Source organism: Copidosoma floridanum, unplaced genomic scaffold (genome assembly GCF_036245765.1).
Source record: "Copidosoma floridanum isolate Cflo_tuat_1 unplaced genomic scaffold, Cflo_Japanese_pri ptg000012l, whole genome shotgun sequence".
Taxonomy (NCBI): domain Eukaryota; kingdom Metazoa; phylum Arthropoda; class Insecta; order Hymenoptera; family Encyrtidae; genus Copidosoma; species Copidosoma floridanum.
The window spans coordinates 7,143,841-7,171,605 of record NW_028321889.1 but is presented as its reverse complement, the minus strand read 5'-3'; the positions used below and the strand labels follow the sequence as shown (position 1 = coordinate 7,171,605).

Below are 27,765 nucleotides of genomic sequence, written 5' to 3'. Positions count from 1 at the left end.
GTAGATTCAGCGGTCAGCAGGTTCATTTAAATGTTTACCCTCTTGCCGGTGTATATGGATTAAACGGTAAGTTGTAGAGCCGATCGATTCCATTTACTTTTTTTTTTTTTTAGTAAGCCCATCAGCCGACCGAGCTTTAATAAAATCTAGTGATCCGATCTCGAGAGTTCGCGTGTCTCATCGTTCCCCTTCGCCAGATCCTTTTCTTTTTTTTTTTTCGTTCGTTCAATGTTGCTTTTTACTTACGCACTCAGTGCGCATTTTTTGAGACTCGAACAGTGCGATTCGCGCGCTGTTTACATGGAATCGATGCTGTCGCTTTGCCGAGTGCAGTTGCATGCGTATAACTATAAATGTAGGAAGATGGCGGGGGTGACCTTGTAAATTGATTCGTCGCCGTTAGAGTAATCAAACCTTTGTCTACTCGATACTCCTTGAAACGTTCGCGATTAATCATTTTTTTTTTTTTCTTTTTTTCAGAAATGTACTAAAATTCGCAAGTTGACTCGTTATAATATGGCGAATCAAAGAGAAATTACTCGAGCGCTTGAAGCTTTTTGAAAAAATAAATAGCTCTGCGAGGGTAGAAAATAACAATCGAGGACTCGATAAAAATAATTTAATTGTTTGTGCACGGACGCAAAAATTTGCCCGATCGAGCAAAGGAGGCCGCAGAAGAAATCGCTCTTGCACGAGGATCCATTCTTTACGTGTACATAACTCTGTGTAGGCAGCAGAAAAAAACTAAAAAAAAAAAAAAATGCTCTACACTCTTGGACCATCGTCGCAATTTATAACTTTTGTGCTCGGTCGCTTATGGAACACAATAAATTCATCAAAAAAAAAAAAAAAAAATTTGTGCAAAAGTGAAAGCAAAATTCTCATGAGGTCTCCCTAGGACACTTTTGCATATAAGTACTCACGTGCATACGGCTTGAATACGGCTACACGAGTTATGGTCAAAGCTCTTGGCTCAAGACAAGTCAATGACCAAGTTGTACGCGAGCGCCTGTGAGCCTCAAATTCATTTTTGTTCGAGTGAAATTTATCGTCTAGCATAGCGTAAAAAATTAATAATTATAAACTGCTGCAAAATATTACATGTTTCCAACCAATCATCTTGCCAGCACTGAAAATTAATATAAGATTGAATGGCTGGTTCACCATTACCAGAAGTAAGTAAATGAATTTTTCGACAGTTAAGCGCCATCCAAGTAACTAGGACTACCCTACGGCCCCTGTAACTGCAAAATAGCCCTGTTGGCTTTGGCGCTTCTGTGACGAAAACTACTATTTTAAGAATACACGTGAGGAAAATAACAGAAAAACTGTGAATGCGACGAAGCCCTCGTACGATGTATATGGCAGCTCTACGTACATACACCAACTAAGTTATTACCATACATATATAAATACGAAACTCCAATAGGGTATAGGCGGCACATCGCCAGTTATTATTATCTCCCTAAGGAAGACGAAAGAAAGGAAAAAAAAGACTTGGTCAAGTCGCTCCTGAAAACTAATTCATCGGGTCGATAAATAAGCCTCTCGTTCCCTCGGCAGGATAAACCGCCTTCCCCCTGTTATGTGTAACTTTGCAAAATATAAATCGACCCCGTCGAGTAAAAAGAATGGCACCGCGTCCGCACGGGTGCGTGTACGCGAGACAAGGCGATGCTCCGGCGCTGATAAGACGCAGCCGTGTAGCCGCGTCGTCGGGTGACATAGGGCCGAGAATACGCCCACGCGCGGGGGCGTGCATATTTATATGGATATACACACCCCCGTCCACTTTGTACACCCTGCAGCTCTGCTACACACATTTACCTGGAAAGGCATACTTTTGAGGGAGAACAAGTGTTTGTGTGTGTATTTATGCGGTTGTGCATTACGAGTGCGGTGAAGAACGGAAATGCTTGATTGTTGAACCGATACTGGGACAAAAAATCGATTCAACTAGAGACATCGCGAGAGCAAAAGACTACACTCTGATATTTATATCTTTGCGGTGTTCCAATACGTAAATTGGCGCGGATTATCTACGGTTGGCAACCAAATATCCTACATTACCGATAGTCAGTTATTTTTAGTGCAGATCGCGTTTGGTTTTTAATTTTACTAGTGGTCGGTAATAATTCGTGGTATCTTTATCCTCGGTCGGTGTGATTTCTTGCGTGCATTAAAAAAGCTCTGTTTAAATTGAATCAAGCTTTTCTCTAAAAAGCTCCTCGTATGCATCTGTCATACTTACGCACCATTTCTCTCTATTACATTTTTTTAAATTTTACTTATTATGTTGGATTTTATTTCATATTTACTTTTTCATCGTCACTCGAGCGTTATTATTAATTACTCTTATTATCCTTATTATTAATATTATTAGTATATAATATGGTGCATCCAGCAGTGTAACTAGCCCGTTGGTGTACTATCCTGTGGCCTGCTCGCTTGCCGATTCACATCTTTGCTAAACGTTCGATGCTTATTAGTATAACAAATGAAAAAATATCGTTTTTCGCCATACAAGGCTGTTCTCTTTTAAACTATTCTTGGTAAAAGGTCACGGTCGACGAAAATTGCCGCATAAATTTGCTCAGAATACGTAAGCTTGTCAAGAGTTACTTCATTTCTTACATAAACTTTTAATTTCAGGTCCAAGATATGCAAATGCAAGTGGAAAGAATTCATTGCGGTCATTTCGAATTCTTTATTTCGATTTGTAGTTTTTAAAGTCCATCCAGTTCGGAAATCTCTTTCACGTTTTTCAACTAACGAATCAACGCTCAACACTACTTCTTTTATTGGAACTATTTACACTTTGTTTAGTACGATTTTTTATTTTATTTTTTTCTTGTGGTACTCAGTCTTTCGAAACATCATGCAAAAGAATTCATCTATTTTAGTTCGGACATTATTTTCGTAGTTCTTTCATCACCCAACTGAGTTTTGAAAGTTGAATTTCAAAATTTCATTGAAAACAATGTGTACTTCTTTGTTTTGCTATACAAAACTTGGTATTCTATTCAATAGAGATGTCTAACAATACCTACACTGGCAAAGTCAAAGTATAATCTACGACAGTATCTTATTCGGCTTTGAGACATTGAGACTGACATTTTAGATCAAACAAATCGATAGGGTTCAATAAGATCCATTGTTTGTACTTATTGTTAAGTATCAATGAGTTTTTTCACGACAGCTTTGTAATATAAAAAAAAAAGATCATGTACTTTCTATAACAAGTTATCGTATATTTATCATCTTTTTTTCGTTAACTCGTCACTGTTTGTCATACAAAATTGTTGTACGTGATTAACTTAAAATTTCATGTTCATTCGATTCATAAATTCGCAATTGTTTGGGGTTTTCTTTATTTTTTATCATTTTTCTTCATTTACTTTTGAATTAAAGTATACAATTTTTGTGCAATAACATATACTACTAACATGTATTTTAATTTAAAAATAATCACCTTTTTTTATCAATAAACAAATATTTATTATCTAATTCTTACTAATAACTGGAGTTGCGCGCTTTTTTATCCTTGATATTAAAAAAAAAAACTATAAAGATAACAATGTTTGTTAAAAATTTTAATCAACTGGCGATTTACCAACGAACTTAAAAAAAAAAAAAAAAAACTTTTACTTCAATAAATTATTAGTTTCGTAACAAATAATTAAATCATCATGCTACGAAGAAAATCATTAAAAGTACTTATTTCTCTTTTGCTCGCAATACATAATAGTTATATGTAAAACATAAGAAATACTATCTAATATTAAAACTAAGGTAGAAAAAATATTAAAAGTCCACAACTGCTTATACATCAATAGCGTTCAGCAGCACTTAAAGGCAGTGACAAAGTGTGGCGGAATAACACGACATTTGTTGAATTTGTCATTTCAAAGGCTGACAATAACTGAAATATGAAGTCTTACTCGTTTTGGAACCCAATACTCGCTATGCGCATTTATGGTGCTGCCCTTGTTATCAACAACTTTTTGGGTTAAATATTACAGAACAAAAGTTCTTTAAATTCCAGCAAGAATACTTACGAGTAAAACTGACAACCAGCACCATAATGACAAACGCATAGCGAATACGGATAGCTGATTTGGCTAAGTAGCTGATACCATAATAAGTACTGCCTCACCCAAGTAGCTGAATCAATATAGGCATACGAGCCCGAAACCATGATTTCAATATTTGTACATCACATTCGAAAGCTTATTAAAATAGGTCATCTTCATCAGCTTTCTTCAACTGTAATGTTGCAACCAAGACTTAATTAATTATGTCTACTATATTAAACATTTGATAAAGAATGGATTAAATGTAGTCAAATTCCTCTAATTTCGAATTTCACATTGACGATCGGTATTTCAGATTCTGATTGTTGTTTAAAATTTCCTAAGATCGGTGAGAATGATTGCCGGATTACTTTTTATCAGTGTAATGAGTTGGAAACTAAAAAAGGAGAAATAGTACTAGAACGTATACAGGCAAAAAAAATGTTTAAAGAAATATATGGAATATACAAGCTGTGAGGGAGAAATTTTAAAATATTTTTTATCAAATGTTGAATGTGTTAATATTGATTAGTTTCAGGATAGAAGCAAAGTTTCAGTAGAGTTGGATGGAGTAACGATATGAACGGACGTACAGGATTTATAAAAGATTAATTTTTACGAGAACATTGTCAAAAAATACTACTTGGGCGAGGTTCACAGAGTAGATAAAGCGACGTGGTTTATATACCAATAAAAATGATTCCTAATGTAAGAATCACATAATATTTTTGTAAAAAATTATCATTAATAAAATAAGTGAGAGTAATTTATCAAACGAATTTTTGAAACCCCCATAGGAAATATTTTTACACGTTAATAAATTCTGATTTATTTGCATGTCTCTTTAAGTATCCCGCAAACAGCTGCCGTGCTTGATTTAAAACTTTATTCACGTTATGACGGCGCACCATTTTATCAAAATGCATTGCCATTTCATTGTAATCCATTTGATTGCGTATAACAAAATCTCTGTGTTGCAACAGCAAAGTTATACACAGGAACATTAAAAACGGATTTCCACCGCCAAACTCGTTCGGAGGAGGTAACGAATCGCTACCAGGATGATCATCGTCACCAGCCGTTAATTCGGTTACCTCTTCGCACTGCTCCTGAGTTACAGGTGGAGTTATCAGATCCGTTATTACAGATGGAGTCGGTGTCGGCCAACTATCGGATCCATCACTGTCCGAAATATCATCACATCTTGCAACAAACATACATGTATAATCAAACGATTGAAAATAAATGTGCCACAAGGTGTATTTTTATGTAACAGAATCTAATGTTTCACCTCGTTGTACGTTTTAATAAGCGAATGGGGGTAACGGACTTGACTCCGTTTTGATCTTCTAAAATTTCCCCGTCGGCTAGATCGTCCGGAGTAGTTGGATTTTGCTTGTTCTGTAGTGTATGCAAAGGATTTTCCCAAATAAAAACGTCCGTTGCGGGACTATACTTGGGTAATTCAGTCATTTCACATTCTTGCTTGGACACTATACCATCATAGGATTGATTGTTGAGTGGAGGTAAAGGTCCAAATACCTTTTATCAAGCGAATTTTCATAGTAAATAAGAATACAGTTGTCACGTATTAAAATATAATGATGAATAAATATTATGAAAATCGTGCCCTACCTGACGATCTAGTGATTCGAGCTCCAGACGCAGCTCTCTCGTCATCGACGTGGTCATGGGAAAGAAATCGGTCAAATCTTCAGGGGAATTTGCATCGTTTGTCACTCTAGCTGGAGGCTCGGAATCATCACTTGGCATTATCCTGCTCTTGTTGAGGCTCGTGAAATTCAGAAACTCGTTGAGATTTTTAACAACCCGGGCGCACTTGCCCTCTTGAGCTTTAGACGGCTGATCCAAGCTGTTCGAGGGACTTAGCCGCTTTTCAAGCTCTAACAACGGGGTAAATCGTTTATTTGGATTTGGACTAGTCGCAGAGTCCACGCTGAGGCACTTCTCGGTAGGAATACTTTTTTTGTTCCGCACATTGTCGGGGGACTCACTTTCGGGATCCGGTAGCTGTTGCCTGATGAGCCTTAATTCGTTTCTGAAAGAATTACATTGGTGTGTAAAAATAAGAACACGAAATGCAACATATTTGATTTTTGATTGGGTTCATTACTTTTTGGAGACTTCGTTCGTGCTGTTTTCTTTGATTGGCTCATCGGTGCTAACATTTCGTTTTCTTGCACCGCTGATGCTCGCTGCGGAACTTTGTCGTCTGAGAGCGCAGACTTTGGTGTAAGCGTTTTCTCGAATTTGCTTAACGTTCGGACTGGGAGGAGGCGTTGGGGGTGGAAACCTCACGTCTGCCAGGCCGAGCTCCCCATTGGGTGGTGGTGATGCCGGCAAAGAGGCCCACAAAACCTCCAACATTCTCATCGCTTCATCGAGTGCGAACTCTCGTTTCATTTCTAGAAGCAGCCATCTGTAGCAGAACAGAAGATCGTCGGCCTGGTGCATTTTAAGATAGGCATAAAATTCGGGATCGTAATACTGTAGACCTTAAATTTAAAAATATAAGAATAACTACTTGTAATACGCAGACGATAAAATACAACGTAAATACTCATTGTACCTTCGGATAAGTGTGCAAATTTAGTTGTCATAGCGATCCCATCGAGCATAAAATTGTCTTTTAGTCGCGACATCAGTGCGCAAAGACAAATGTAAGCCTGGCTCTCGTCGCACATCGTTACCAAAAGCGGCGAGGCGAGATCGCTCATTCCTTGACAATAGCTAACGATGGGGTGATTCAACGCATACGTCGTCAAAATGTTAAAAAGACTCGCGGTGTTTTGATTATCGTCCGATCCACTATAAAACGGATGATGCCGATCTGTTCTCAAAACGTCCTTGCGCACCATACTCGTCACGTAAGCCAAGTCGCCGATATTCTGACCGCTCTGCATTAAATTTTTCCACGCGTCCCTAAGACTCGTGTACTCCTGAGACTTCCGCTTCATGTAGTCCATCCTTTCGCGTCCTGACATTCCCGCTGGGTAAACGTTAAGAAGTGACTTCCAAATCACCTTTCTCAGACTAGGTTCGATGCCCCCGAAATAAATCGCGGCACGCAATTTTTTCGACTGAGTGATTTGTCCAATGGGATCTAGAAATTCGCGAAACTCTGCATCTGTCAGAGGAGGGCGAGGCGGCTGATTACTGGCTTGGATACAATCTTCTCCGAAATTTCCTAAAGCTCTTTGTACATAATTCAAAGTTTTTTCCATCTAAATAAATTAATCAGAACTGTATTGAAAAGCAGAAAGATATAGTCATTGGTGAACATTATTTTTTTTCATTTACCTTATTCATAATAATACCAGGTAATCTGGGGGTCTTGTATGTAAAGCCGAATTCTGATCTAGGTACCACATGTTGAACGTTTTCACACTCACTCTCACACTCACTTGCTTCTCCAAAGGGTTTAACATTTACCAGTAAGTAAAGATATGGTTCTGATGCACTGTAAATGTGTAAGATGTTTATGGTGAAAGAGACTGTTTGAAAATTTTACATGCCTGTATTGTTTACCTTATGAAAGCAGCATCCAAATCCCAATCTGATAACAAAAATAAATAAGTTTCTGCACCATAATCATCTATTGCTCTGTATGAAACTGTGAACTCTCTGAAATGAAAATTTTTAATAGAAGTTGTGTCTCATACTTTAAGTATTAAGATGACTAGAAAATACCCTTTGATGTCAAATGCTTTTATTAAAATGCTCTGCAGAACCTCAATAGATGTTATTTGGGGATCCACGCTAAACTTTCTGTATTCTGGATCATGTTTGTTTTCACATTTCTGAAATAAAACGAAAAATAAGAATCATCTGGAGTGCAGCATATCAAACATACTATCAATACAAAAGATGAAGTACCTTGACTTTGACTCTAACAGCATCTCTAGGACACCCAAACATGTTGGTGATAAGCTATCCACTTGATTAATGTGACTATGCATATCACAGTTGCCTCTTGCTTACTTTATTTTTCACTTTGATGGTGTAATAGTTTATATCCTGAGCAACAGTCACTTTAACAAATCGATGAACACCATTAGCCATACTCTCAAGGTATTACTTGTGCTTTCCATATGAATAAAAAAACTGCAGATGTTACAAATAAAAACTATTTATCACTTAGTTTCCTTTTTTCTTTTTGTAAACGTATGATTTCCTTGACAGTACAAAAAAACGCGAGGGAAGCGAAAAGTCAGATAAATGCACCTCATCAATACTTACAAGGTAAGATTCAACGGAGCGTGCGGTGCATAAAGCGAATGCATTTTAAGAAAGTGAAGCAGGAATTATTACTTTACATATACCTACAAGTAAACGAATCGTACTCAACTGCTCACTAATTCGTGTTTATATACTTAAGTCTTATCAACAAATTAAGCACTGAGCTTACGTTTGTTTGAGCCTTTGGGCTTCGACTTTTTTGGAGCAAAACATGCACCGCGACTCTGTGGCATGCCGTGTTAATTTAGCGCGGGGTAATATAAACTTCGGATTTTAAGTATTCCTCTCAATCATTTTCAAGTCCTACTGATTCGTCGACTCAAGTTATCATTTTACAAATTACACATAATTATTTGTTTGATGCACTTATCTACAATTTTCTGCACCTGTGTATTGTACATAATCTAAGTAATTATTAACACTCTTGTAGAGATTTAAACTCAAAGCTTATACTCTGGAAACTTCAAATATTCACCATGTCGTATACAAGGGGTATGGTGGCAGAGAGCCTACAGAGAGCTTGCAGCTTCCAAAATTCATCACCTTAAGTAATTAATCGGGTGTAATCAATCCTCAATCGCCACCATGAGTTAAGGGTGAGATTACATGGAGTCTGGCAGTCTGCAGACTGTCAGAATCGTGCCAAATTTAAAATATGTTTCAATATTAATATTTAAAACCTGTTACGTAAGCAAAGAAATAATTATCGTAATACATTTGCATTTCTTTATTAACTAATATTTATGATAAAAAGTCGACGAAAAACGTTTTGTCATAGTTACATAGTTACATTTTGCTATACATACCAGGTTACATCAGTGACCCTACTGACCGGCTGTACGATGTTAACATAAATCTATAAAAAAAGTTATTAAATAATATTTGACACCTTTTATTTTAAATGAAATTAATTGTAACTAAGCCTTTATTCTGTTATGACAATAATTACAATTTTTTCTTTATTTTACTAAATTATTCTGAGATGTTATAATTTAAACATAATTTAAACTTAGCGCGATTCTGCCAGTCTGCAGACTGCCAGACTATGTAATATCACCCTGGGGCAGGGATGGGTCTCCATCACATTTACATGTAACACATATGTATCACATATGTAATACATATGCAATGCATGTGATACAACCCGTCATGTTGCTGAAGATTTGTTTTACCAGTTAATCGCATTTAGTGCAACTAAGCAATTGATTTTCTGTTAATTAACTTTTGTTATGCTTGATTATTAAAAAAAATTGTCTGTCTTAACAAAAGAATAGAAGCATTTTATTTCGTTTCATACATCTGTGTGTAAGTTAACCTCTGTTACTTTTTTATTCTTCTACAGTTATTTATAAAAGTTTTCATACTAAATTATTACTGGACATTTACTTCATGCACTACTGAGAATGTGTAATGTCATAAAGTTCGTGTTTATCTTTAGGTATCATCATGATCTTTTAGGATTAATCATTTACATGTAGAGCTTGTCAGTATTCAATGAGCAAGTTATTTTTATTAACTGAAATGCTAACAATTGTTTGATAAGTATCAGATTATTATGTTGCATTGAGAACGTTAAGTATTAAATTGTTTAGCCAGAGCTTTGTATATTTTTCTTATGTAGGTAGTTCTTGACTAGTATTTGGTGTTTGTGTTGTGATCTTTGGTGTAAAAGTAAGTCTTAACTGGCTGGCGGCGATTGCGGATTACACCTAGTGCAACAGGCAAACGAGACTAAACGATGAATACTCATTCCACCAGCAGACTATCCATAAATTGATGACGGTTCGGTAGCTTTGGAAGTATAGACTGTAACCAACATATACTTATAAATGCAGTCTGTCAAGTTAATGAGAAATGAGCAGTTCTAGGCACTAATGAGTTGGGAAAATAAAACGGGATGATTAGCTTATTACAAAGCGAGGGTTTGATACAATGATACATTACCCACGTGTATGTGAACCCCTTATTTCATTTAAATATTTTGGTAAAATATGTAGGTTTCATTATATAGTTTTACTACTATTCACTCAGCAACAATTTAAGTACAGCACCATCTATATATATATGCTTCCTTTAAACTAGTGTTGCTGCATCACTTATTAAATAAATATAACGTAAGTGATTGATGTTGTGTTCGAAACATAAAGTATTGAATTTACAGGGCTTTGTATTATTTTGTAGAATATTGAAATTAGTTACATACATGAGGTACTGCACTGATATTTTATAAATACAATACAACACTACATGATGTGAAAATTCTTTCAAGTAGCCTTTGACATACATGAGCAAGTACTAACAATTTATAAATAACTGATCCATCACCATTTGATAATGATCATAATAATAATCAAAATCAGTTTTCAATACAATAGGGCTTATTTCATGCTCACTGACAGGATGATCACAATCTTTTATGATTATGCAGTCTCACCGTAGACACAGAATTTGTGCATGTAGATAATTTTCCTTTTGAAAAAGTATATTTACACCTTCGCTGTTAATTTTGATTATACTTATAAAGTAACTAATAATTTCAGTATAGAATTAATTTTAGTATTTTATATTAAAAATTCAAATTTAAAAATTTTGCTTTCTAAGAATCCAAGAAAAAAATATTTGATTCCCCTGTTCTGGCGTTACTATTCAGATACTGGGACTCATTTTGGTGATCACCCTGTCTACAGCTATCAAGTGAGATCTTAGGTGACTATCTCATGCCAAAAACTCACTTTAGATTTCAGCTGAGATTTCTTCAAAGTATTCGTATTAAAAAAAATTTTTAATTTACAGTAGTAACGGTCACCTTCGTTGGTGTTACCATATAGATGGTACTTCAACAAGCATATTTTAAAAAGAGTTTAATTTCAATTTTTAGAGATCAAATAAATTTTTCAAATTCTTAAGTGAGATCTCATCAGGCGCTTTCTCAGGCAAGTTATCATCGACTGATAGAAAATCTGTTGAAACTAAAAGTTGATGTCCAAAGGGGCATTTTTGAAAATAACTTGTAATCTCACTTGAAAAATATGGGATAAATAGTAAAAAACTTAGATTCTTTGTTTATGTACTGTTAAAAAAAATCAGCTGATTTGTCAGCTAATAATTCAGATAATTTCTGATGCCAAAACTTCAGCTAATTTTTCGACCGTGCGAAAAAGTACGAGTCCCACAAGTGTTAAAAAATACAAGTCCCGATAAAACAAAACGTTTCTTCCTATTATTTAAAATATAAATTCTAGAACATTTTAAATATAATAAGATAAGGTAAAATTTGATATTTTTTGAAATTTTAAGTGGAAAAATTTCTAATTTCTTTTATTGCAATAAAATTACAAGTCCCACCAACGCAAAAAAATACAAGTCCCGATAAAAAAAAAAGATACTTCCTATCATGTAGGCTATGCATTTTGGGACATTTTGAGAGAAATTGGACGAATAAAAATAAAGATTTTTGTCAAATAAGAAATGAACAAATTTTTAGATTTTTTTTTCGCAAAAAAATACCAAGTCCCAATGGTGCAAAAAATACAAGACTCGAGAAAAAAAAAAATCTGTTTTCCGTTATGTAAATTATGCGTTTTAGGGTATTTTAAGTGTAATTAGATTATTAAAACTTGATGTATTTTGAAAATTTTGATTGGAATATTTTCTTGGTTTCTCTTTCGCAAAAAAAAAAAAAAAAAAAAAAAAAAAAAAAACAAGTACGGATAAAAAAGAAAATTGTTTTCCACATTACGTACATTATGTGTTTTAGAATATTTCAAGTACAATAAGATTAATGCAACTTGATATCATTCGAAAATTTTGATCTTAAAAGTTTCTAGGCTTCTTTTTCGCAAAAAAAATACAAGTCCCAATGACAAAAAAATTTGTTTCTATTATTTAAATTATGAATTTGGAGACATTTTAAGTATAATGAGTTGAGTGAAATTTTATATTGTCTAAAAATAGTAAGTGTTAAATTTTTATAGTTCTTTTCTTGCAGAATAATACTTATCCTGACGGGGGAAAAACACACAAGACCAGATGAAAAAAAAAATCATTATGTAATTTACCCGTTTTGGGAGATCTTAAAAGAAATATGGTGCGTAAAAATAGTAGTTTTCCTACGAGTTTGAAAAGTCTTTGTTTGCGAACCGAGAGGTTTGCAGCCCGAACCGAAGGCGAGGTCCGTAACGAGGTTCGTAAAGGAGACTTTTCGAACGAGTATCGGAAAACTGCTTTTTGGCCCGAGGAAGTATCAGCCTCCCAAAACCACCCGAGGGCGGAAAACAATTTTTTCATATTAACAAATGAAAAAATCTTTAGGTTTTTTTCTCGCAAAAAAATACAAGTCCCAATGGTTCAAAAAATACAAGACCCGAGAAACAAAAATTTGTTTTCTGATTATTTAAATAATGCGTTTGGGATATTTTGAGTATAATAAGATTAGTGGAACTTGATATATTTCGCAAAATTAGATCGTAAATATTTCTAGATTTCTCTGGCCCAAAAAAAATACAAGTCCTAATAAAAAAATAATTTTTTTTCATCAATTGAATTATTCATTCTAGAACATTTTATGTATAATGAGATAAGTGAAATTTAATATTTTTTAGAAATTGTTAGTGGAAAAATTTTTAAGCTCCTCTCTCGCACAAAAATACAAGTTCTACTGGCGCGGAAAAATACAAGTCCCAAAAAAACCAGATTTTTTTTTCAAAATAACAAGTAGAAAAATTTCTAAATTTTTTACTTATTTAATTTCTCTTTAGATGTCTCGAAACTCATATTTGACATAATGCGAATTACTTTTTTTTTGGACTCGTATTTTTCCGCACTTAAGGAAGTTGTATTTATTGCGAGTTAAGAACTTGAAATTTTTCCACTCACAATTTTCAGAAAATATTAAACTTAACTCATTAAAATTACAATGTCTTGGATTTCATAATTTCAATAATCGAAAGAAAAATTGTTTTTTTATTAGATCTTGTATTATTTGCACCATTAGGACTTGTTTTTTTTTGCGAGAAAAAAATCTAACAATCTTTTCATTTCTTATCATGAAAAAATCAGGTTTTTTACTTATCTACTTTCTTTTAAAATGTCCCAAAACTCATAAATTACATAATGAAAAAAATTTTTTTTTTATTATGTCTTACATGTTATCGTACCGTTGGGATTGGTATTATTCTGCAAGAAAAGAACTACAAAATTTGTACACTTACAATTTGTAGAAAATATTAAATTTCACTCAACTCATTCTACTTAATATGTCTTCAAATTCATAATTTACATAATACAAACAATTTTTTTTTTCATTGGGATCTGTATTTTTATGCGAAAAAGAAACCTAGAAATTTTTAAGATCAAAATTTTTGAATGATATCAAGTTTTAATAATGTCATTGTACTTGAAATATCCTACAACACATAATGTAAGTAATGTAAAACAAAAATTTTTTTTATCCGTATAAGTTACATGACGGGAAACCAATTTTTTTTTTCTCGAGTCTTGTATTATTCACACCATTAGGACTTGGTATTTTTTTGCGAGAAAAAAAACTAAAAATTTGTTCATTTGTTATTTTGAAAATATCTCTATTTTTATTCGCCTAATTCCTCTCAAAATGTCCCAAAATGCATAGCCTACATGATGGGAAGTTTTTTTTTGCTATCGGGACTTGTATTTTTTCGCGCTGGTGGGACTTGTAATTCTATTGCGATAAAAGAAATTAGAAATTCTTCCACTTTCAAAAAAATATCGAATTTTACTTCATCTCATTAAACTTAAAATTTCCTAGAATTAATAATGTAAATAATGAAAGAAAATGTTTTTTTTTTGAAGTTATACTTCTATAGGCGCGTTATGCGAGGGGGTAAATCAACGATTTGAGATTGGTGACCTTGAGAAAAAGTGTGACGGAAGTGGATTTTGCTTGATGTTTCCCCCTTTGCCTCTCCCCTCATGACGTACTTCCAGTTTCCTTCGCACCGCACAACACTATAACACTGCCACACCACACCACTCACAGCGCCATACACATTTTTAATTTTCCTAAATTTAAATTTTTTTCAATTTCTTTTAACCAATTTCTAAAAAAAACCGACTTTCTGCACGCAGCCAAGCATCTTACCAACTCTGCTACGAGCGCTCCCGATATGATATATCATGGTTTGTAATACTTATACTGTGGTTTGAAACTTACTTTCATTATACTATTTTATTACAGTTAATTTATTAATTTGGTTTGATAATAAATTACATTAATAAATAAATAATTTATTGAATAAACTAATTTATTTAGCTTAACGTTTTTTTCGAAAACTTAAATATTAGTATATTTTTGCAGAGCAGCTTTCCTATGTATTAATAAGTAATTTATTATTTATTACTTTTAAAATAAATAAATAATTATTAGTACAATTTTTCATCATTTAAAAATTTTCAAAAATTTTTCAAAATTTTTTCTTAGATTAAAGAAACACATACATTGATTTTTTTGCCTTTTGTTCTTTCATAATTTTTCTATTCGTGATTGAGGTGATTTTTTGGTTAGAGGACGTGCATCACTGTTACCGGGGAAAAAGTTCAGAGAGGTAAAGAGGAGCGCGAACATATGCAGCAAAGTTGAAAATTGTTTTTCTTATGTGGATATATTCGCATAAATGCTTTTATGCATACTTGATCCTCTCTTTCTAAATTTATTTCCAAATCAACTTGTGGATCTGTTTGAAAATTTAATAGGTTTATCTGAACATAATATTTCGTATACCAACAAAATTGGGAGATTTCTAAAGATCATATAAATACAATTTTACGTGGCTTTCCAAAAGGTCACATGATAAATTGCGATTTTTTTTTAATTAAACATATAAAAAAGGGTACAGTTATAATATCTGCAATTTTTTAAAAGTATTTCTTAAACTATTTTAAAAATATGTTTTATTTGAATGCCTATCTAAAAAATCTATGTGTGATGAACATCGTGAAGGGACATTTACTGGCATGTAACATTACCTTACTTAAGAAAGCGGTACTGCAGGATGATTTGTATTAAGTTTTTTTAGATACAATTATAATATGGGTATTAAATATGGACTACGAATAAGTTGTGAGCGTATGTGACAGATGTGACCGATACGTTAGAAATGTAATCAGTGTAGGCGGTAGGAAAAGTTTCATATAAGGTATTTTTATACTCATAATTATATTGTTTGCCGTATACTTTTATAGAAGTATAACTTCATACTTGGGTATTTTTTTATCGGGATTTTTTCACGATTGTGGGACTCGTATTTTTTCGCACGGTCGAAAAATTAGCTGACGTTTTGGCATCAGAGATCATCTGACTTATCAGCTGACAAATCAGCTGATTTTTTTTAGCAGTGTATATTCGTTATATACGCAAGTGGTATATATAGCACGAATTTCTAGATTAGAAGCGTGGACCTCTACTGCTTTTCTATCCTTTTTCTATACCTATACGTATGAATTTGGTAGACATTTTTATTACATATTTCGTGATTTTGATCGTCAATACGTATTTTCTTTAGTAGTATCATATTCTAGGTACAAAAATGTACATCCCATACTTTTTTAATGCGCATTTTTATATTTATATTTGCTTGTGACATATTTCATTATGCCATTTAGGAACTCTTTACGTATGATCTGTGCTAAATGTACGATTCCAAAACTAATATTACATTGAAACTCTGTCGTCAACGCACAATTTTTTTTATGCTAACTTAAACACGAAGGTTTCGTTTATACTATATCTGTGACCTCCCGGACAAACCGATTAACTCCATTTTTTTCAAAATTAAGTCAAGACCGAAAATCATACTCTTTTTGAATGTACTTCCGTCCAAACAAACTTTTGAAATGATTCGAGTTACCAATTTCACGTCCGGCACAATACCTAAGCAATTAAGTGCCATTTTCCCGGCCCAACCGATTAAGTGATTCTTGTCTAGGCCCAATCGAATAAGTAATATAAAAAAATTAATGATTTTAAGGTGCAGATATCATGGAAGAATATTGTGTTCAGTAATTTTCACTCTTAGAAAAGATATGATGTAAATATGTGGCTTTTACAAATAATTAATCGAAGTCCTCGTATACGTATACGTATTAATACTACGAATACGGTATATGCGACTCGCGTCACACTTGGGCTGTTAGGTATAACAGAGAGAAACTAAGTAGTAGCAAGACGTCAAATTTTCACTGCAATATATAAGGATAAGGGTAATGCATTATTGGACTCCAATAGCAGGATAGCCACATATTTGTAAACTTTTAATACAGTGGCATAAAATATGGGCGCTAATGTCGGAACCATGCCGTAGAAAAGCCTACTCCTCTCACAGAAGCCACAATTCGTCATCTAACGTGAATTCAGCGTTGGGTGAAGAGGATTCCCGCAGTGAAAATGACGGTCAGTAACATAAAAGTTACTGTCACTAACATACCAATCTATAGAGTGTTGGAGAAGCGAATAGGCAGAGAAGAAGGGGGCATTCCAGAGGTTCTCACCAGTGCTCCCAAATGTGACTGGCAAACATGTGAGAAATAACACAAGCACCAATCCCCACACAACCCGGTGCGCTTACTGGTCCCTTTATTTTTTTAATATAAATATAATAATAAGACAAGTGAAAATCCCCACACAACCCGGTGCGCTTACTGGCCGCTTTGTTTATTTAAAATAAAGTGAATAAAACAAGCGCCAATCCCCACACAACCCGGTGCGCTTACTGGTCCCTTTATTTATTTAAAATAAAGTGAATAAAACAAGCGCCAATCCCTACACAACCCGGAGCACTTACTGGCCGCTTTGTTTATTAATTAAATAAATAAAATACCACAAGCACCAATCCCCACACAACCCGGTGCGCTTACTGGTCCCTTTATTTATTTAAAATAAAGTGAATAAAACAAGCGCCAATCCCCACACAACCCGGTCCGCTTAATGGTCCCTTTATTTTTTTAATATAAATATAATAATAAGACAAGTGAAAATCCCCACACAACCCGGTGCGCTTACTGGCCGCTTTGTTTATTAATTAAATAAATAAAATACCACAAGCACCAATCCCCACACAACCCGGTGCGCTTACTGGTCCCTTTATTTATTTAAAATAAAGTGAATAAAACAAGCGCCAATCCCCACACAACCCGGTGCGCTTACTGGTCCCTTTATTTATTTAAAATAAAGTTAATAAAACAAGCACCAATCCCCACACAACCCGGTGCGCTTACTGGTCCCTTTATTTATTTAAAATAAAGTGAATAAGACAAGCGCCAATCCCCACACAACCCAAAACGCTTACTAATCCCTTTATTTATTTAAAATAAAGTAAATAAAACAAGCGCCAATTCCCACACAACCCGGTGCGCTTACTGGTCCCTTTGTTTTTTTTAAATGAATATAATGATAAGACAAGTGAAAATCCCCACACAACCCAGTGCGCTTACTGGTCGCATACTTATTTTACAATAAATATAGTAATAAGGCAAGCGACAATCACTACATAAGCTGGGGCGCTTACTAGTAGCAATAATTATCATTAAAAAGCATTAAATAATCATTCAAGCGCAACCAGTGGTGACCAGTGAGTATCCTGGATAGTCAGGTGATAAGCACTCGCGTTGTTACTTAATAAATTTTATTAATTATTACAGGGACCAGAAAGCACTCTGGGTTGTGTGGGGATTAGCGCTTGTATTATCATTATATTCATTTAAAAAAAATAAAGGGACCAGTAAGCGCACCGGGTTGTGTGGGGATTGGCGCTTGTCTTATTCACTTGATTTTAAATAAATAAAGGGACCAGTAAGCGCACCGGGTTGTGTGGGGATTTTCACTTGTCTTATTATTATATTTATATTAAAAAAATAAAGGGACCAGTAAGCGCACCGGGTTGTGTGGGGATTGGCGCTTGTTTTATTCACTTTATTTTAAATAAATAAAGGGACCAGTAAGCGCACCGGGTTGTGTGGGGATTGGCGCTTGTTTTATTCACTTTATTTTAAATAAACAAAGCGGCCAGTAAGCGCACCGGGTTGTGTGGGGATTTTCACTTGTCTTATTATTATATTTATATTAAAAAAATAAAGGGACCAGTAAGCGCACCGGGTTGTGTGGGGATTGGCGCTTGTGATATTTTATTTATTTAATTAATAAACAAAGCGGCCAGTAAGCGCACCGGGTTGTGTGGGGATTGGCGCTTGTTTTATTCACTTTATTTTAAATAAATAAAGGGACCAGTAAGCGCACCGGGTTGTGTGGGGATTGGCGCTTGTTTTATTCACTTTATTTTAAATAAATAAAGGGACCAGTAAGCGCACCGGGTTGTGTGGGGATTTTCACTTGTCTTATTATTATATTTATATTAAAAAAATAAAGGGACCAGTAAGCGCACCGGGTTGTGTGGGGATTGGCGCTTGTCTTATTCACTTGATTTTAAATAAATAAAGGGACCAGTAAGCGCACCGGGTTGTGTGGGGATTGGCGCTTGTGGTATTTTATTTATTTAATTAATAAACAAAGCGGCCAGTAAGCGCACCGGGTTGTGTGGGGATTTTCACTTGTCTTATTATTATATTTATATTAAAAAAATAAAGGGACCAGTAAGCGCACCGGGTTGTGTGGGGATTGGTGCTTGTGTTATTTCTCACATGTTTGCCAGTCACATTTGGGAGCACTGGTGAGAACCTCTGGAATGCCCCCTTCTTCTCTGCCTATTCGCTTCTCCAACACTCTATAGATTGGTATGTTAGTGACAGTAACTTTTATGTTACTGACCGTCATTTTCACTGCGGGAATCCTCTTCACCCAACGCTGCGTGAATTAACTTTGGCGATCGACGCTCCAGATTATTTAAAATCCCTGAAATTCCAGTCCAAGCCTTGTTTCCGATGAAAAGTAACCTGATTGAAATGTTTCAATGTTATTTTAAACGAGAGAAAACGAATCGTGCTACTTTTCGTCAAAGCCCTCCTTTTGTCGATAGAACTGTACGAAGTAGTACAGTGTACTATGTTTGAGTAATTAAAATCTACTACTTGATAACAACTAATTAGTAAGCAGACATGGCATATATTCTCGTTGTTAAATACGTCTTTTTGTGGAATATTCATAAATTTAAATAATCGAATAAGTTCTATGTTCCCGGCCTAACCGATAAACTCCATAAGTGACTCGTAGTAATGAAGTTGATTACATTTTTCGATCACTTATGTAAAATTATAAAGTCTTGTCTTAATACCTAACGTTAGGCACAGCAAAAAACGTCAGTTTAAGTAGTGCGCTTCGTGCATTATGAGGTTATCATTTTTTTCTGCTCAAACGAAAATATATCCGAGATTTTTTATACAAACTGTAAGAAACTTCATATCTACAATAATTTTGGTAATGAATAATAAACGATTCTGTGAGTTCTAGCAAGTTAAACACAAACGTTTTCTGCGCACGGCTTATGCCACCGCTAAATACGGTACCTGACGCATTATCCACCTTAAAGTTATATTTTGTCTATTGAATGATTTTTAATACATTTACATTTTCCAGCTTTGTTAATGTACTCTTTATTTCATTTTTAAGAGTATAACTCTTTATAAACAAAATTTTAAACTTTGAAATGCTCTCATACATAATTTCCCAGGTAAATTTTGAGCGGATATCGCACCATAGACATAGCAATAACATATAGCTGATCCTGATTAAAGACATCTCTTCGTAAATTAACAACAAGTTCATGAAATGTTTGACCTTGTAACTTTCTGACCATGAAAACGCTAGACCAATAACTAAAAAGATAGTTTAACAGGGAATTGCCTTCTTTTATAACTTCAAGGATACTCGTTTTTACAGTATAATGGAATACGATTTAAAAATACAATATCATTCGCTTTATCACCTGTCAAAATTTGACATTTCAATAAATGATAAGAAAAATCTGTAACTCTTAACCACGTATCGTTGCATAAGCCTTCTTTGATACTAATATTTTGAATTAACATTACTATACAGTTTGTTCTGATAAACATTCACAGTCCCAGCAGCTCCAGCCACCTCTTCTCCCCTCGAAGTCCATCTTTCCTTGCCCACTTCCCCCACTTTCTGACTGACTGTTCCGAAGACACGATTGGAGGGGTCGAGGAATGTACCAACAAAAGAAAAACAAATATTACTAGTTGATTTGTAAATTTACTACACGACTTGTAATACCGAAGTAAAGTAAGAAGAGCAAAAGTTTTGATTTATATCATTGATAACATTGATGCTGCTTTGTTTAGAAGACTCAAATATCGCAATACGCACCCTATTTCCTTTATTCTTTTGACTCATCCGTTCATTGTCCAAATAATATAGTCCTGTGTGATTATATTTTACTAAACTAAACTACAAATTCGACAAACGATTCGATAATGATTTCACAGCAATCACTTCAAACTTACTATTACCGTAACGTAACATTACTAGACTGCTAGTTAAATATGTACCAACCTCGTTTGTAATTTAACTACATTTATTGTTGGACAAGAAATGCGACCCATATTCATTACAGTACAATTACAAGAAGCTATGTAGATTTTAATAAATTTTTGTAGTGTTACAATAATTCTTACGGTGAATATACAAAAAAAAAGCCTACAAGCCGCTAATAACTTTACAAAAACAATTTTTACTGTGTACGTGTGGATATAACCGTCAGCAGCCGACTATAGTCGTTCATTACTGCTGCTTCCTGACGTCTGTGTGTCTCACTCACTCTCGCTAGCAGATCTCAAAAAACTGTTTATTAATTTTTATCTTAAAATTTTCAGTGTGACCAAATGAAGGTACCAAATCGATAGGAAACTTTCCACTCTACACGCCATTCAGTTTTACTCTATCTATTAGCGTTTACGAGAAATTCGCAAAATGAATTTTTAAACGCTATATTACGGAGTTTGGCAAAGAATCTACTATGTTTTTTACTACTTTTCCCGTAATACACGAGCGTGATTGCTTATAATATCAAACATGTTCTGTAGGACATCAACTTTAAGTTTTAGCGGATTTTCTATCGGTCTAATTAAATGAGGTATCATCTGAGAATTCAAAAAATTTAATTCATTTTTAAAAATTCATATAAAATACTTTTAAAGATTTGTTTTCCGATGTACTATCAAAATGGTATCATCAACGGGGCAGCTTTTAATACTGTTAAATTAATTGTAAATTTTTTTTTTTTAAAAAAGAATACTTTTTAAGAAATCTCAGCTGAAATCTTAGGTGAATTTTTGGCATGAGATAGTCACCTCAGATCTCAGGTGAGATCTCACCTTATGGTCGTGGACTGGGTAGCATTCGTAAGAAAATATTTTTCAACAATTCTTTCTAAAAATGTCTCGTTCGGCACGTGACACAGCATTATTAAGCAGCAGACGAAGCTTTTTTATTTACATGCATTAAGTATAGACCGATTGATTATTTATTCAGGTTTTCATTATCTTTTAAAATTGTTCGGTAATTCACATTTTTCGAAATGCTAATTTATTCAGTAAAGAATAAGCTTTCTCATATTAGATTTTCATACTTGTGTTAGTCTTTTAAGTGTTTTTTTTTTTTTTCCTTTCCACAAATACAGGAAAAACCAGATTTTCATAACTTGTATTGTGATGTCAAACTTTATCGCTTTATGAGTCTGAAGTTCCGAGCGCTCGCCCATTGCATTTTTTTAAATGAAAAAAAAAAAATTTTTTTGTCCCAACACCTCTAATAAAATTTTAATGACGTCTAAATAAGTTATGATTGACGGTAATATTAAAAACAATAAGAGTATCTAATTTCTACGTCAAAAAACTGATTTTTAATAGAAATATGGATTCGTAAGAAAATTTTTGTACTTTTTTATTTATAAAATAAATCTATGATCCCTCACCCACCCAGTTTTTGTTCTTATTTAGTTTATAAGCAAACTTACAAGATACATAATTTTGAAGCCACTTAAATTTAAGGACAATATATGACATACTCACAACTACCGATTTTGTGCAACTGACAATCACTTTCTATTGATGAACAGCGCTGTAACTCAGTTATTCGGGCTCATATCATTTTAATATTTCCTAACATCACTATTTGTTAACTATAACAACAATAAAATATACTAAAACAATAATAAGCTGTAAGGAAAATTTTTTCTGAGCTCGAAAATGCCGATTTTTGGATCGAGTAATAAAAAATTTTCTTACGTTTTCGTTTTGAAATTGAAATTTATGATTTCTTACCTGCCCAATTTTTTTTTTTATGTAGTTTATAAGCAAACTTAAAAGATATATAATTTTAAAACCCCTTAAATTCTTGTATTCTTTTTATTAAGTTCTGAAAACATTAAAAAGGGAAAATTCACAAAACGTTGAATGTTATTCATGTGTAAACTCTTCAAAATAGTACCGTAATTGAAAATTTAATCATGAAAGTATACCATTAATAAATATGAGTAATAAAAAATTGATACTCCCAAGTTATTCTATGATATTAGGTTGCTAAATTGACCATGTAGCGGAAAGCTTGACCCTCTTGACTGAAAAAATAGTACATTACGCAACTAGGAGCCCGCGGACAGAAAAGCACTTTGCGCCCGCAGGGCGGAATGGTAGTTTTCCTACGAGTTTGAAAAGTCTCTGTTTGCGAATTGAGAGGTTTGCGGCCCGAGCCGAAGGCGAGGGACGTAACGAGGTTCGTAAAGGAGACTTTTCGAACGAGTTCTGGAAAACTGCTTTTTCGCCCGAGGAAGTACCAGCCTCCCAAAACCACCCGAGGGCGGAAAAGGTACTTTTCTGCCCTAGGGCCTAAAGTAGTAGAAGGGCGCAAAGTTCACCCAAGGGTGCAAAGGATTGCGCTCGAGTGGCGTATATAGTTTTTCTCCTTAACGGTGCAAAATGAGCTTTACTTAAAGCATGCGAAACTTGAACTATAATATATGATACTTATATGTATGATTTTCTTTTAGTACTTTAATTGAGAAAAATTGAAAGTTGTGATTGATGCATACTAGTGGTAAAAATTAATGGGAATAAGTACCAGTCGATCACACTATTATGTGACACGAGTTTGATCATATGGTACGAGTTACGGGCATCGACATGAAGTACGATTTAATCACATGAGTACGGAAAAATGTCCGCACGAGTTACATATAAAATTTGTCGTAATATGTGCGACAAAAATTGGTATAAATTGTGAAGTATTCAATTAAAAGAATACGTTGAAGGCTTGCGTACCTACTTTGTATTATTCACATATATACGAGCTATACTTCGTAAGTTATGAAAGTAATGAACTTTTTTTCATTATTTAAAGTTGCATGAACTCACATTGAGGTGGTAAATGTACGATTCGCAAAAAGGTTGTGCGGGGTCCAGGACTGCAAAACAAATGAAGTGGTCGTTCGAAAAAAAAAAAAAATTTCCCATTTTTTAAAAACCATCAAAAAAATAAAATTTACCAAAATTAAAAAAATTTTTTTTGAAAATTAATTGGATAGTTTGAATTATATGACTTTATACAATTATTATTTTGCTTTAAATAACTTAAACTGTTAAATTAATTTTTTTTTCAATTTTCATAAATCCTTTGTGACACACGTAAAAATAATATATTTTCCATACATATCATTAAATTAATGTGGGAATTTCGATTTTACGCACATAAATAATATGGAAAACACCTATTAGCTATACAGTGTTAGGAAAAAAGCTATTGACGCTCATTTTATTCATTTTACTTTTTTTTACATCACAAAAAATTAAACTTTTGTGCTCAAAAAATTGTGACTACTTTGCGCCCGGAGGGCAGAAAAGTACTTTGCGCCCTAGAGCAGAAAAGTTCCACTTTGGGCCCTCACTTTGCGCCCGATAGGGAGAAACATATATATACATAAACCAAAACATAATATGGAACCTTAGTAACAAAAGATCATACGATTACACTAATGCTAAAATAAATAGCGATTTTAAACAAATTTAATTGTTCTGAAAGGTAAAAAATATTCTAAGAATTCTAGTTTAAATATTACTCACAAACCATGTATTATTTGTATGCTGTAAGTGGCCGGTAAAACTACGTATATGAAGATAATAGTAGTTTTCCTACGAGTTTGAAAAGTCTTTGTTTGCGAACCGAGAGGTTTGCAGCCCGAACCGAAGGCGAGGTCCGTAACGAGGTTCCTAAAGGAGACTTTTCGAACGAGTATCGGAAAACTGCTTTTTTGCCCGAGGAAGTACCAGCCTCCCAAAACCACCCGAGGGCGGAAAAATAGCACAAGAATACAATTGTAGATGAGAAAACAAACAAATTCCCAAGTATAATTTAAAAATCAACATGTCGGAAATAAAAAATATTGGTCAATTGCACTTTGTATAGTTCAGGTGATCCAAATTGTTGTTATAAATAATAAAAGAATGAATAAAAATTAAAAAAGAAATCTAGATCTTATTACAACAGTAACAGTACTATTTATCTAATAAAACCTGTTGTGGGTAACGAAAAATTACTATTGCAACTCTATCATGAATTTCCGAATCTTAATAAGTTCTTGAATGACTTTGTATTATGATTTTCTACTTCAAAAAAAAATTATGTAAATAAAAATAATAAAACATATCTTTCAAAATATCAATAGGTACATACAAAATTGTTCCTGTGGTTCGATCTGAAAAACAGTATTTCTAAGCTTAAGATTATTTTTCCTTTGCGTACATCTTAAATGTAGTAAAGTATACTGTTCACATACTATACCAGTAAATATATTCAAACAAAATATATGTGAATGTAAATCTCATTACCTGAACAATAGTGCTGTACATCAAATAGATCTGATTGTCAGCGACGGAAAATCGATGGGTGCCACTGTATCATATAACTTCCTTAACCTAGAAGGTTCTCCAAATTATATTAACACTAAGTTTGCTCATAAGCTGCATAAAAACAAAGAATTAGCAGATAAGATAAAATACATCATTATTTATAGATAAAACCGTAAAAAAAGTTTACTTTATTTAGATTTGCAAATCAGCGCAAATGAGTTCAGAAAAAAATTTTCTTAAAACCTTTCATAATTATAGTGGAGGTTATTGTTGCAATAGTTTAACAGTTATTGTTTAAAAAAAAAATAATAAGAATGTAAAACATTTTACCAGAGTCAGAGCACTATACATCGGATAGAACTGAGTGTCCGCGACGAAAAATCGGTAGTTAGAGCCGTGTCGTACATTTTGCAGACAATGAATATAGGAATGTAAATACCTTTTAACTGCCTTACAGCGCTGTTAATCGAATAAAACTGATTGTCAGTTACAAAAAGTCGATAGTTGTGAGTATGTGATATACTTTCCTTGAATTATAAGGCTTTCAAAATTGTAAATCTTGTTAGTATACTTATAAACTACATAAAAATAAATACTAGGCGGGTAACGAATCATATATTTAAAATTGTTTAAAATATTATTTGCATTTTCAAAGACTAATGAGTTAAAAAACAATAAAAATTATTGATTGATATCAACTTATAATGTATTTTATTTTAATAATGCCTTTTTCAGTTGCATTTAAATATTTGTCGATCTCCAGAAAATTTTCATTCAAAATCATATGTAAGATGAAGAAGGAGGGTCTATGAAATCTTATGTATGTGTCCTTACATGGACGTAGGGGGGGGGGGTAGAAATAATAAAAATCATCCTTACGTAATTAAAAAACGGCCCCTTACTGCCATTGGTCCCTTACCAATGTCATTGCATATCACTCTCTCAGAAGAGAACACTCTTTTTCTCTCTTTTCGTACTACTCTTCACCTTATTATTCTGTTGTGTAATAATATTAATACATCGACTTCTTTATTTCATATAGAAGTCATGGTGACTGTCAATCCATTGGTAAAGTGGACCCATTTTGTTAAGTTAAGAAACGAAAAAACAAATATGGTGGAAGCTGCTATGTGTGAAATCTGCAAGCAAATTTTTCGAGTATTCAATAGCCAAATATTTCATGACCACAGGTATTTTCATTCATATTTTCTCACTTTTTACAACTAGTATTTTTAAACGAATACGTAAAGAAAAATTTATATCTTTTCAGACAATCATGTAGTAATATTTTGCCTGTGACAACTCCATATGCAACAATGCAAAAAAAAAGCAAACGTCCAGATGAGCACGTAAGAATCATTAGAATTATCGAAACTTACACATTAGCGTAAACTTTTTAAGGATCTTGTCATGTTTATGTACATCATAAAAAACTAATCTTAGCTTGAAGTTATGGTAGATTAGAGTATTCTGAACCTGCACATGTTTTGGGAATTCCTTTTATACTTGAAAAAAAAATAATAAACAATGATAAGCAGTTTAACACACTGGTCATACGTAGCAGCGGTAAAAACAATCTTATGAAACTTGTTTGAAATATCAAAATTAGATGCATTTTTGATAAAGTACAATCATATAATATATTAGATAATTAGGCCCTTAGAATTGTAACTCATGTTATAATGATTCTTTTTTGAATATTTGTAGAAATAAAACGAAATGATATATTTCAGGTTAACTTTTCAATGTCATATCTTTAAAAAAGCCACGGTAAGAACGAAGTTCTTTAAACACAATTTATCAGGTAACAAGGGGGTTGCAAGACCCATAGGAAGAACGAAGCTCTATAAGAAAAAAAAAAAAAAAAATTAGTTCAGTACTCACGATGGTTGAACTTTGTGAGTACTGTATTTATTCACGACGTTCTCACGAAGTTCAACCATCGTGAGTACTGAACTAATTTTTTTTTTTTTTTTTTTTTTTTTTTTTTTATAGAGCTTCGTTCTTCCTATGGGTCTTGCGACCCCCTTGTTACCTGAGAAATTGTGTTTAAAGAACTTCGTTCTTAGCGTGGGTCCCATGACCCATTTATACCCTGATTTGTTTCTTTTAATTTTTTGAATTTTTTTTTGTAATTTCCTTTATTTCGTTTCTTTTTTTATTTCATTTTTTTTTTTTTTCATTTCATTGTATTTTTTCATGTCTTTTTTGATTTCATAAAAAAATGTTTTTGTTCATTTTTTATTTCATTACTTTTTTTCTTTTTTTCTTTAATTTTTTGTTTTTCGAAAACTAAAATATTAGTATATTTATGCAGAACAGCTTTCCTATGTATTAATAAATAATTTATTATTTATTACTTTTAAAACTAATAACTTATTGTTAATTCAATTTTTCATCATTTAAAAACTTTCAAAAATTTGTCAAACATTTTTCTTGGATTATATAAACACATAAAATGATTTTTTTGCATTTTGTTTCTTTATCCCCACCAGTGAAGCTCATCCATAACTACTTTTGCTATACGAATGAGTACACATAGATAGTAAAGAAAAAGTTGGTCACCACTGGCATACACACATTG

At 33.4% G+C, this 27,765-nt stretch overlaps 1 protein-coding gene across 2 annotated transcripts; it reads right to left on the bottom strand.

Annotated features, from left to right (window-relative positions):
* Positions 1 to 3,731: 3,731 nt before the first annotated feature.
* On the bottom strand, positions 3,732 to 8,603 carry LOC106647928 (TBC1 domain family member 25). 2 transcript variants are annotated; one of them, XM_014364504.2, is made up of 9 exons: positions 7,971 to 8,603; positions 7,785 to 7,894; positions 7,623 to 7,718; positions 7,395 to 7,554; positions 6,664 to 7,318; positions 6,208 to 6,589; positions 5,709 to 6,132; positions 5,365 to 5,615; positions 3,732 to 5,276 (listed from the first exon to the last, which is right to left on the bottom strand). In XM_014364504.2, the coding sequence occupies exons 1-9, from the start codon at positions 8,010 to 8,012 to the stop codon at positions 4,880 to 4,882; spliced, it is 2,517 nt and encodes an 838-aa protein (XP_014219990.2). In that variant the 5' UTR covers positions 8,013 to 8,603; the 3' UTR covers positions 3,732 to 4,879. The 2 variants fall into 2 exon arrangements, with proteins under 2 accessions (XP_014219990.2, XP_089446320.1); XM_089590194.1 differs by having other exon boundaries at positions 5,709 to 6,120.
* Positions 8,604 to 27,765: the final 19,162 nt, after the last annotated feature.

Bases quoted from the DNA above. Each gene is read 5' to 3' on its own strand.
- LOC106647928 (XM_014364504.2), bottom strand. From the start codon at position 8,012: ATGTTTGGGTGTCCTAGAGATGCTGTTAGAGTCAAAGTCAAG. The intron at 7,895-7,970 runs GTACTTCATCTT...GTTTTATTTCAG, and splicing joins CTGTTAGAGTCAAAGTCAAG to AAATGTGAAAACAAACATGA. The intron at 5,616-5,708 runs GTAGGGCACGAT...GCTTGATAAAAG, and splicing joins TCGAATCACTAGATCGTCAG to GTATTTGGACCTTTACCTCC.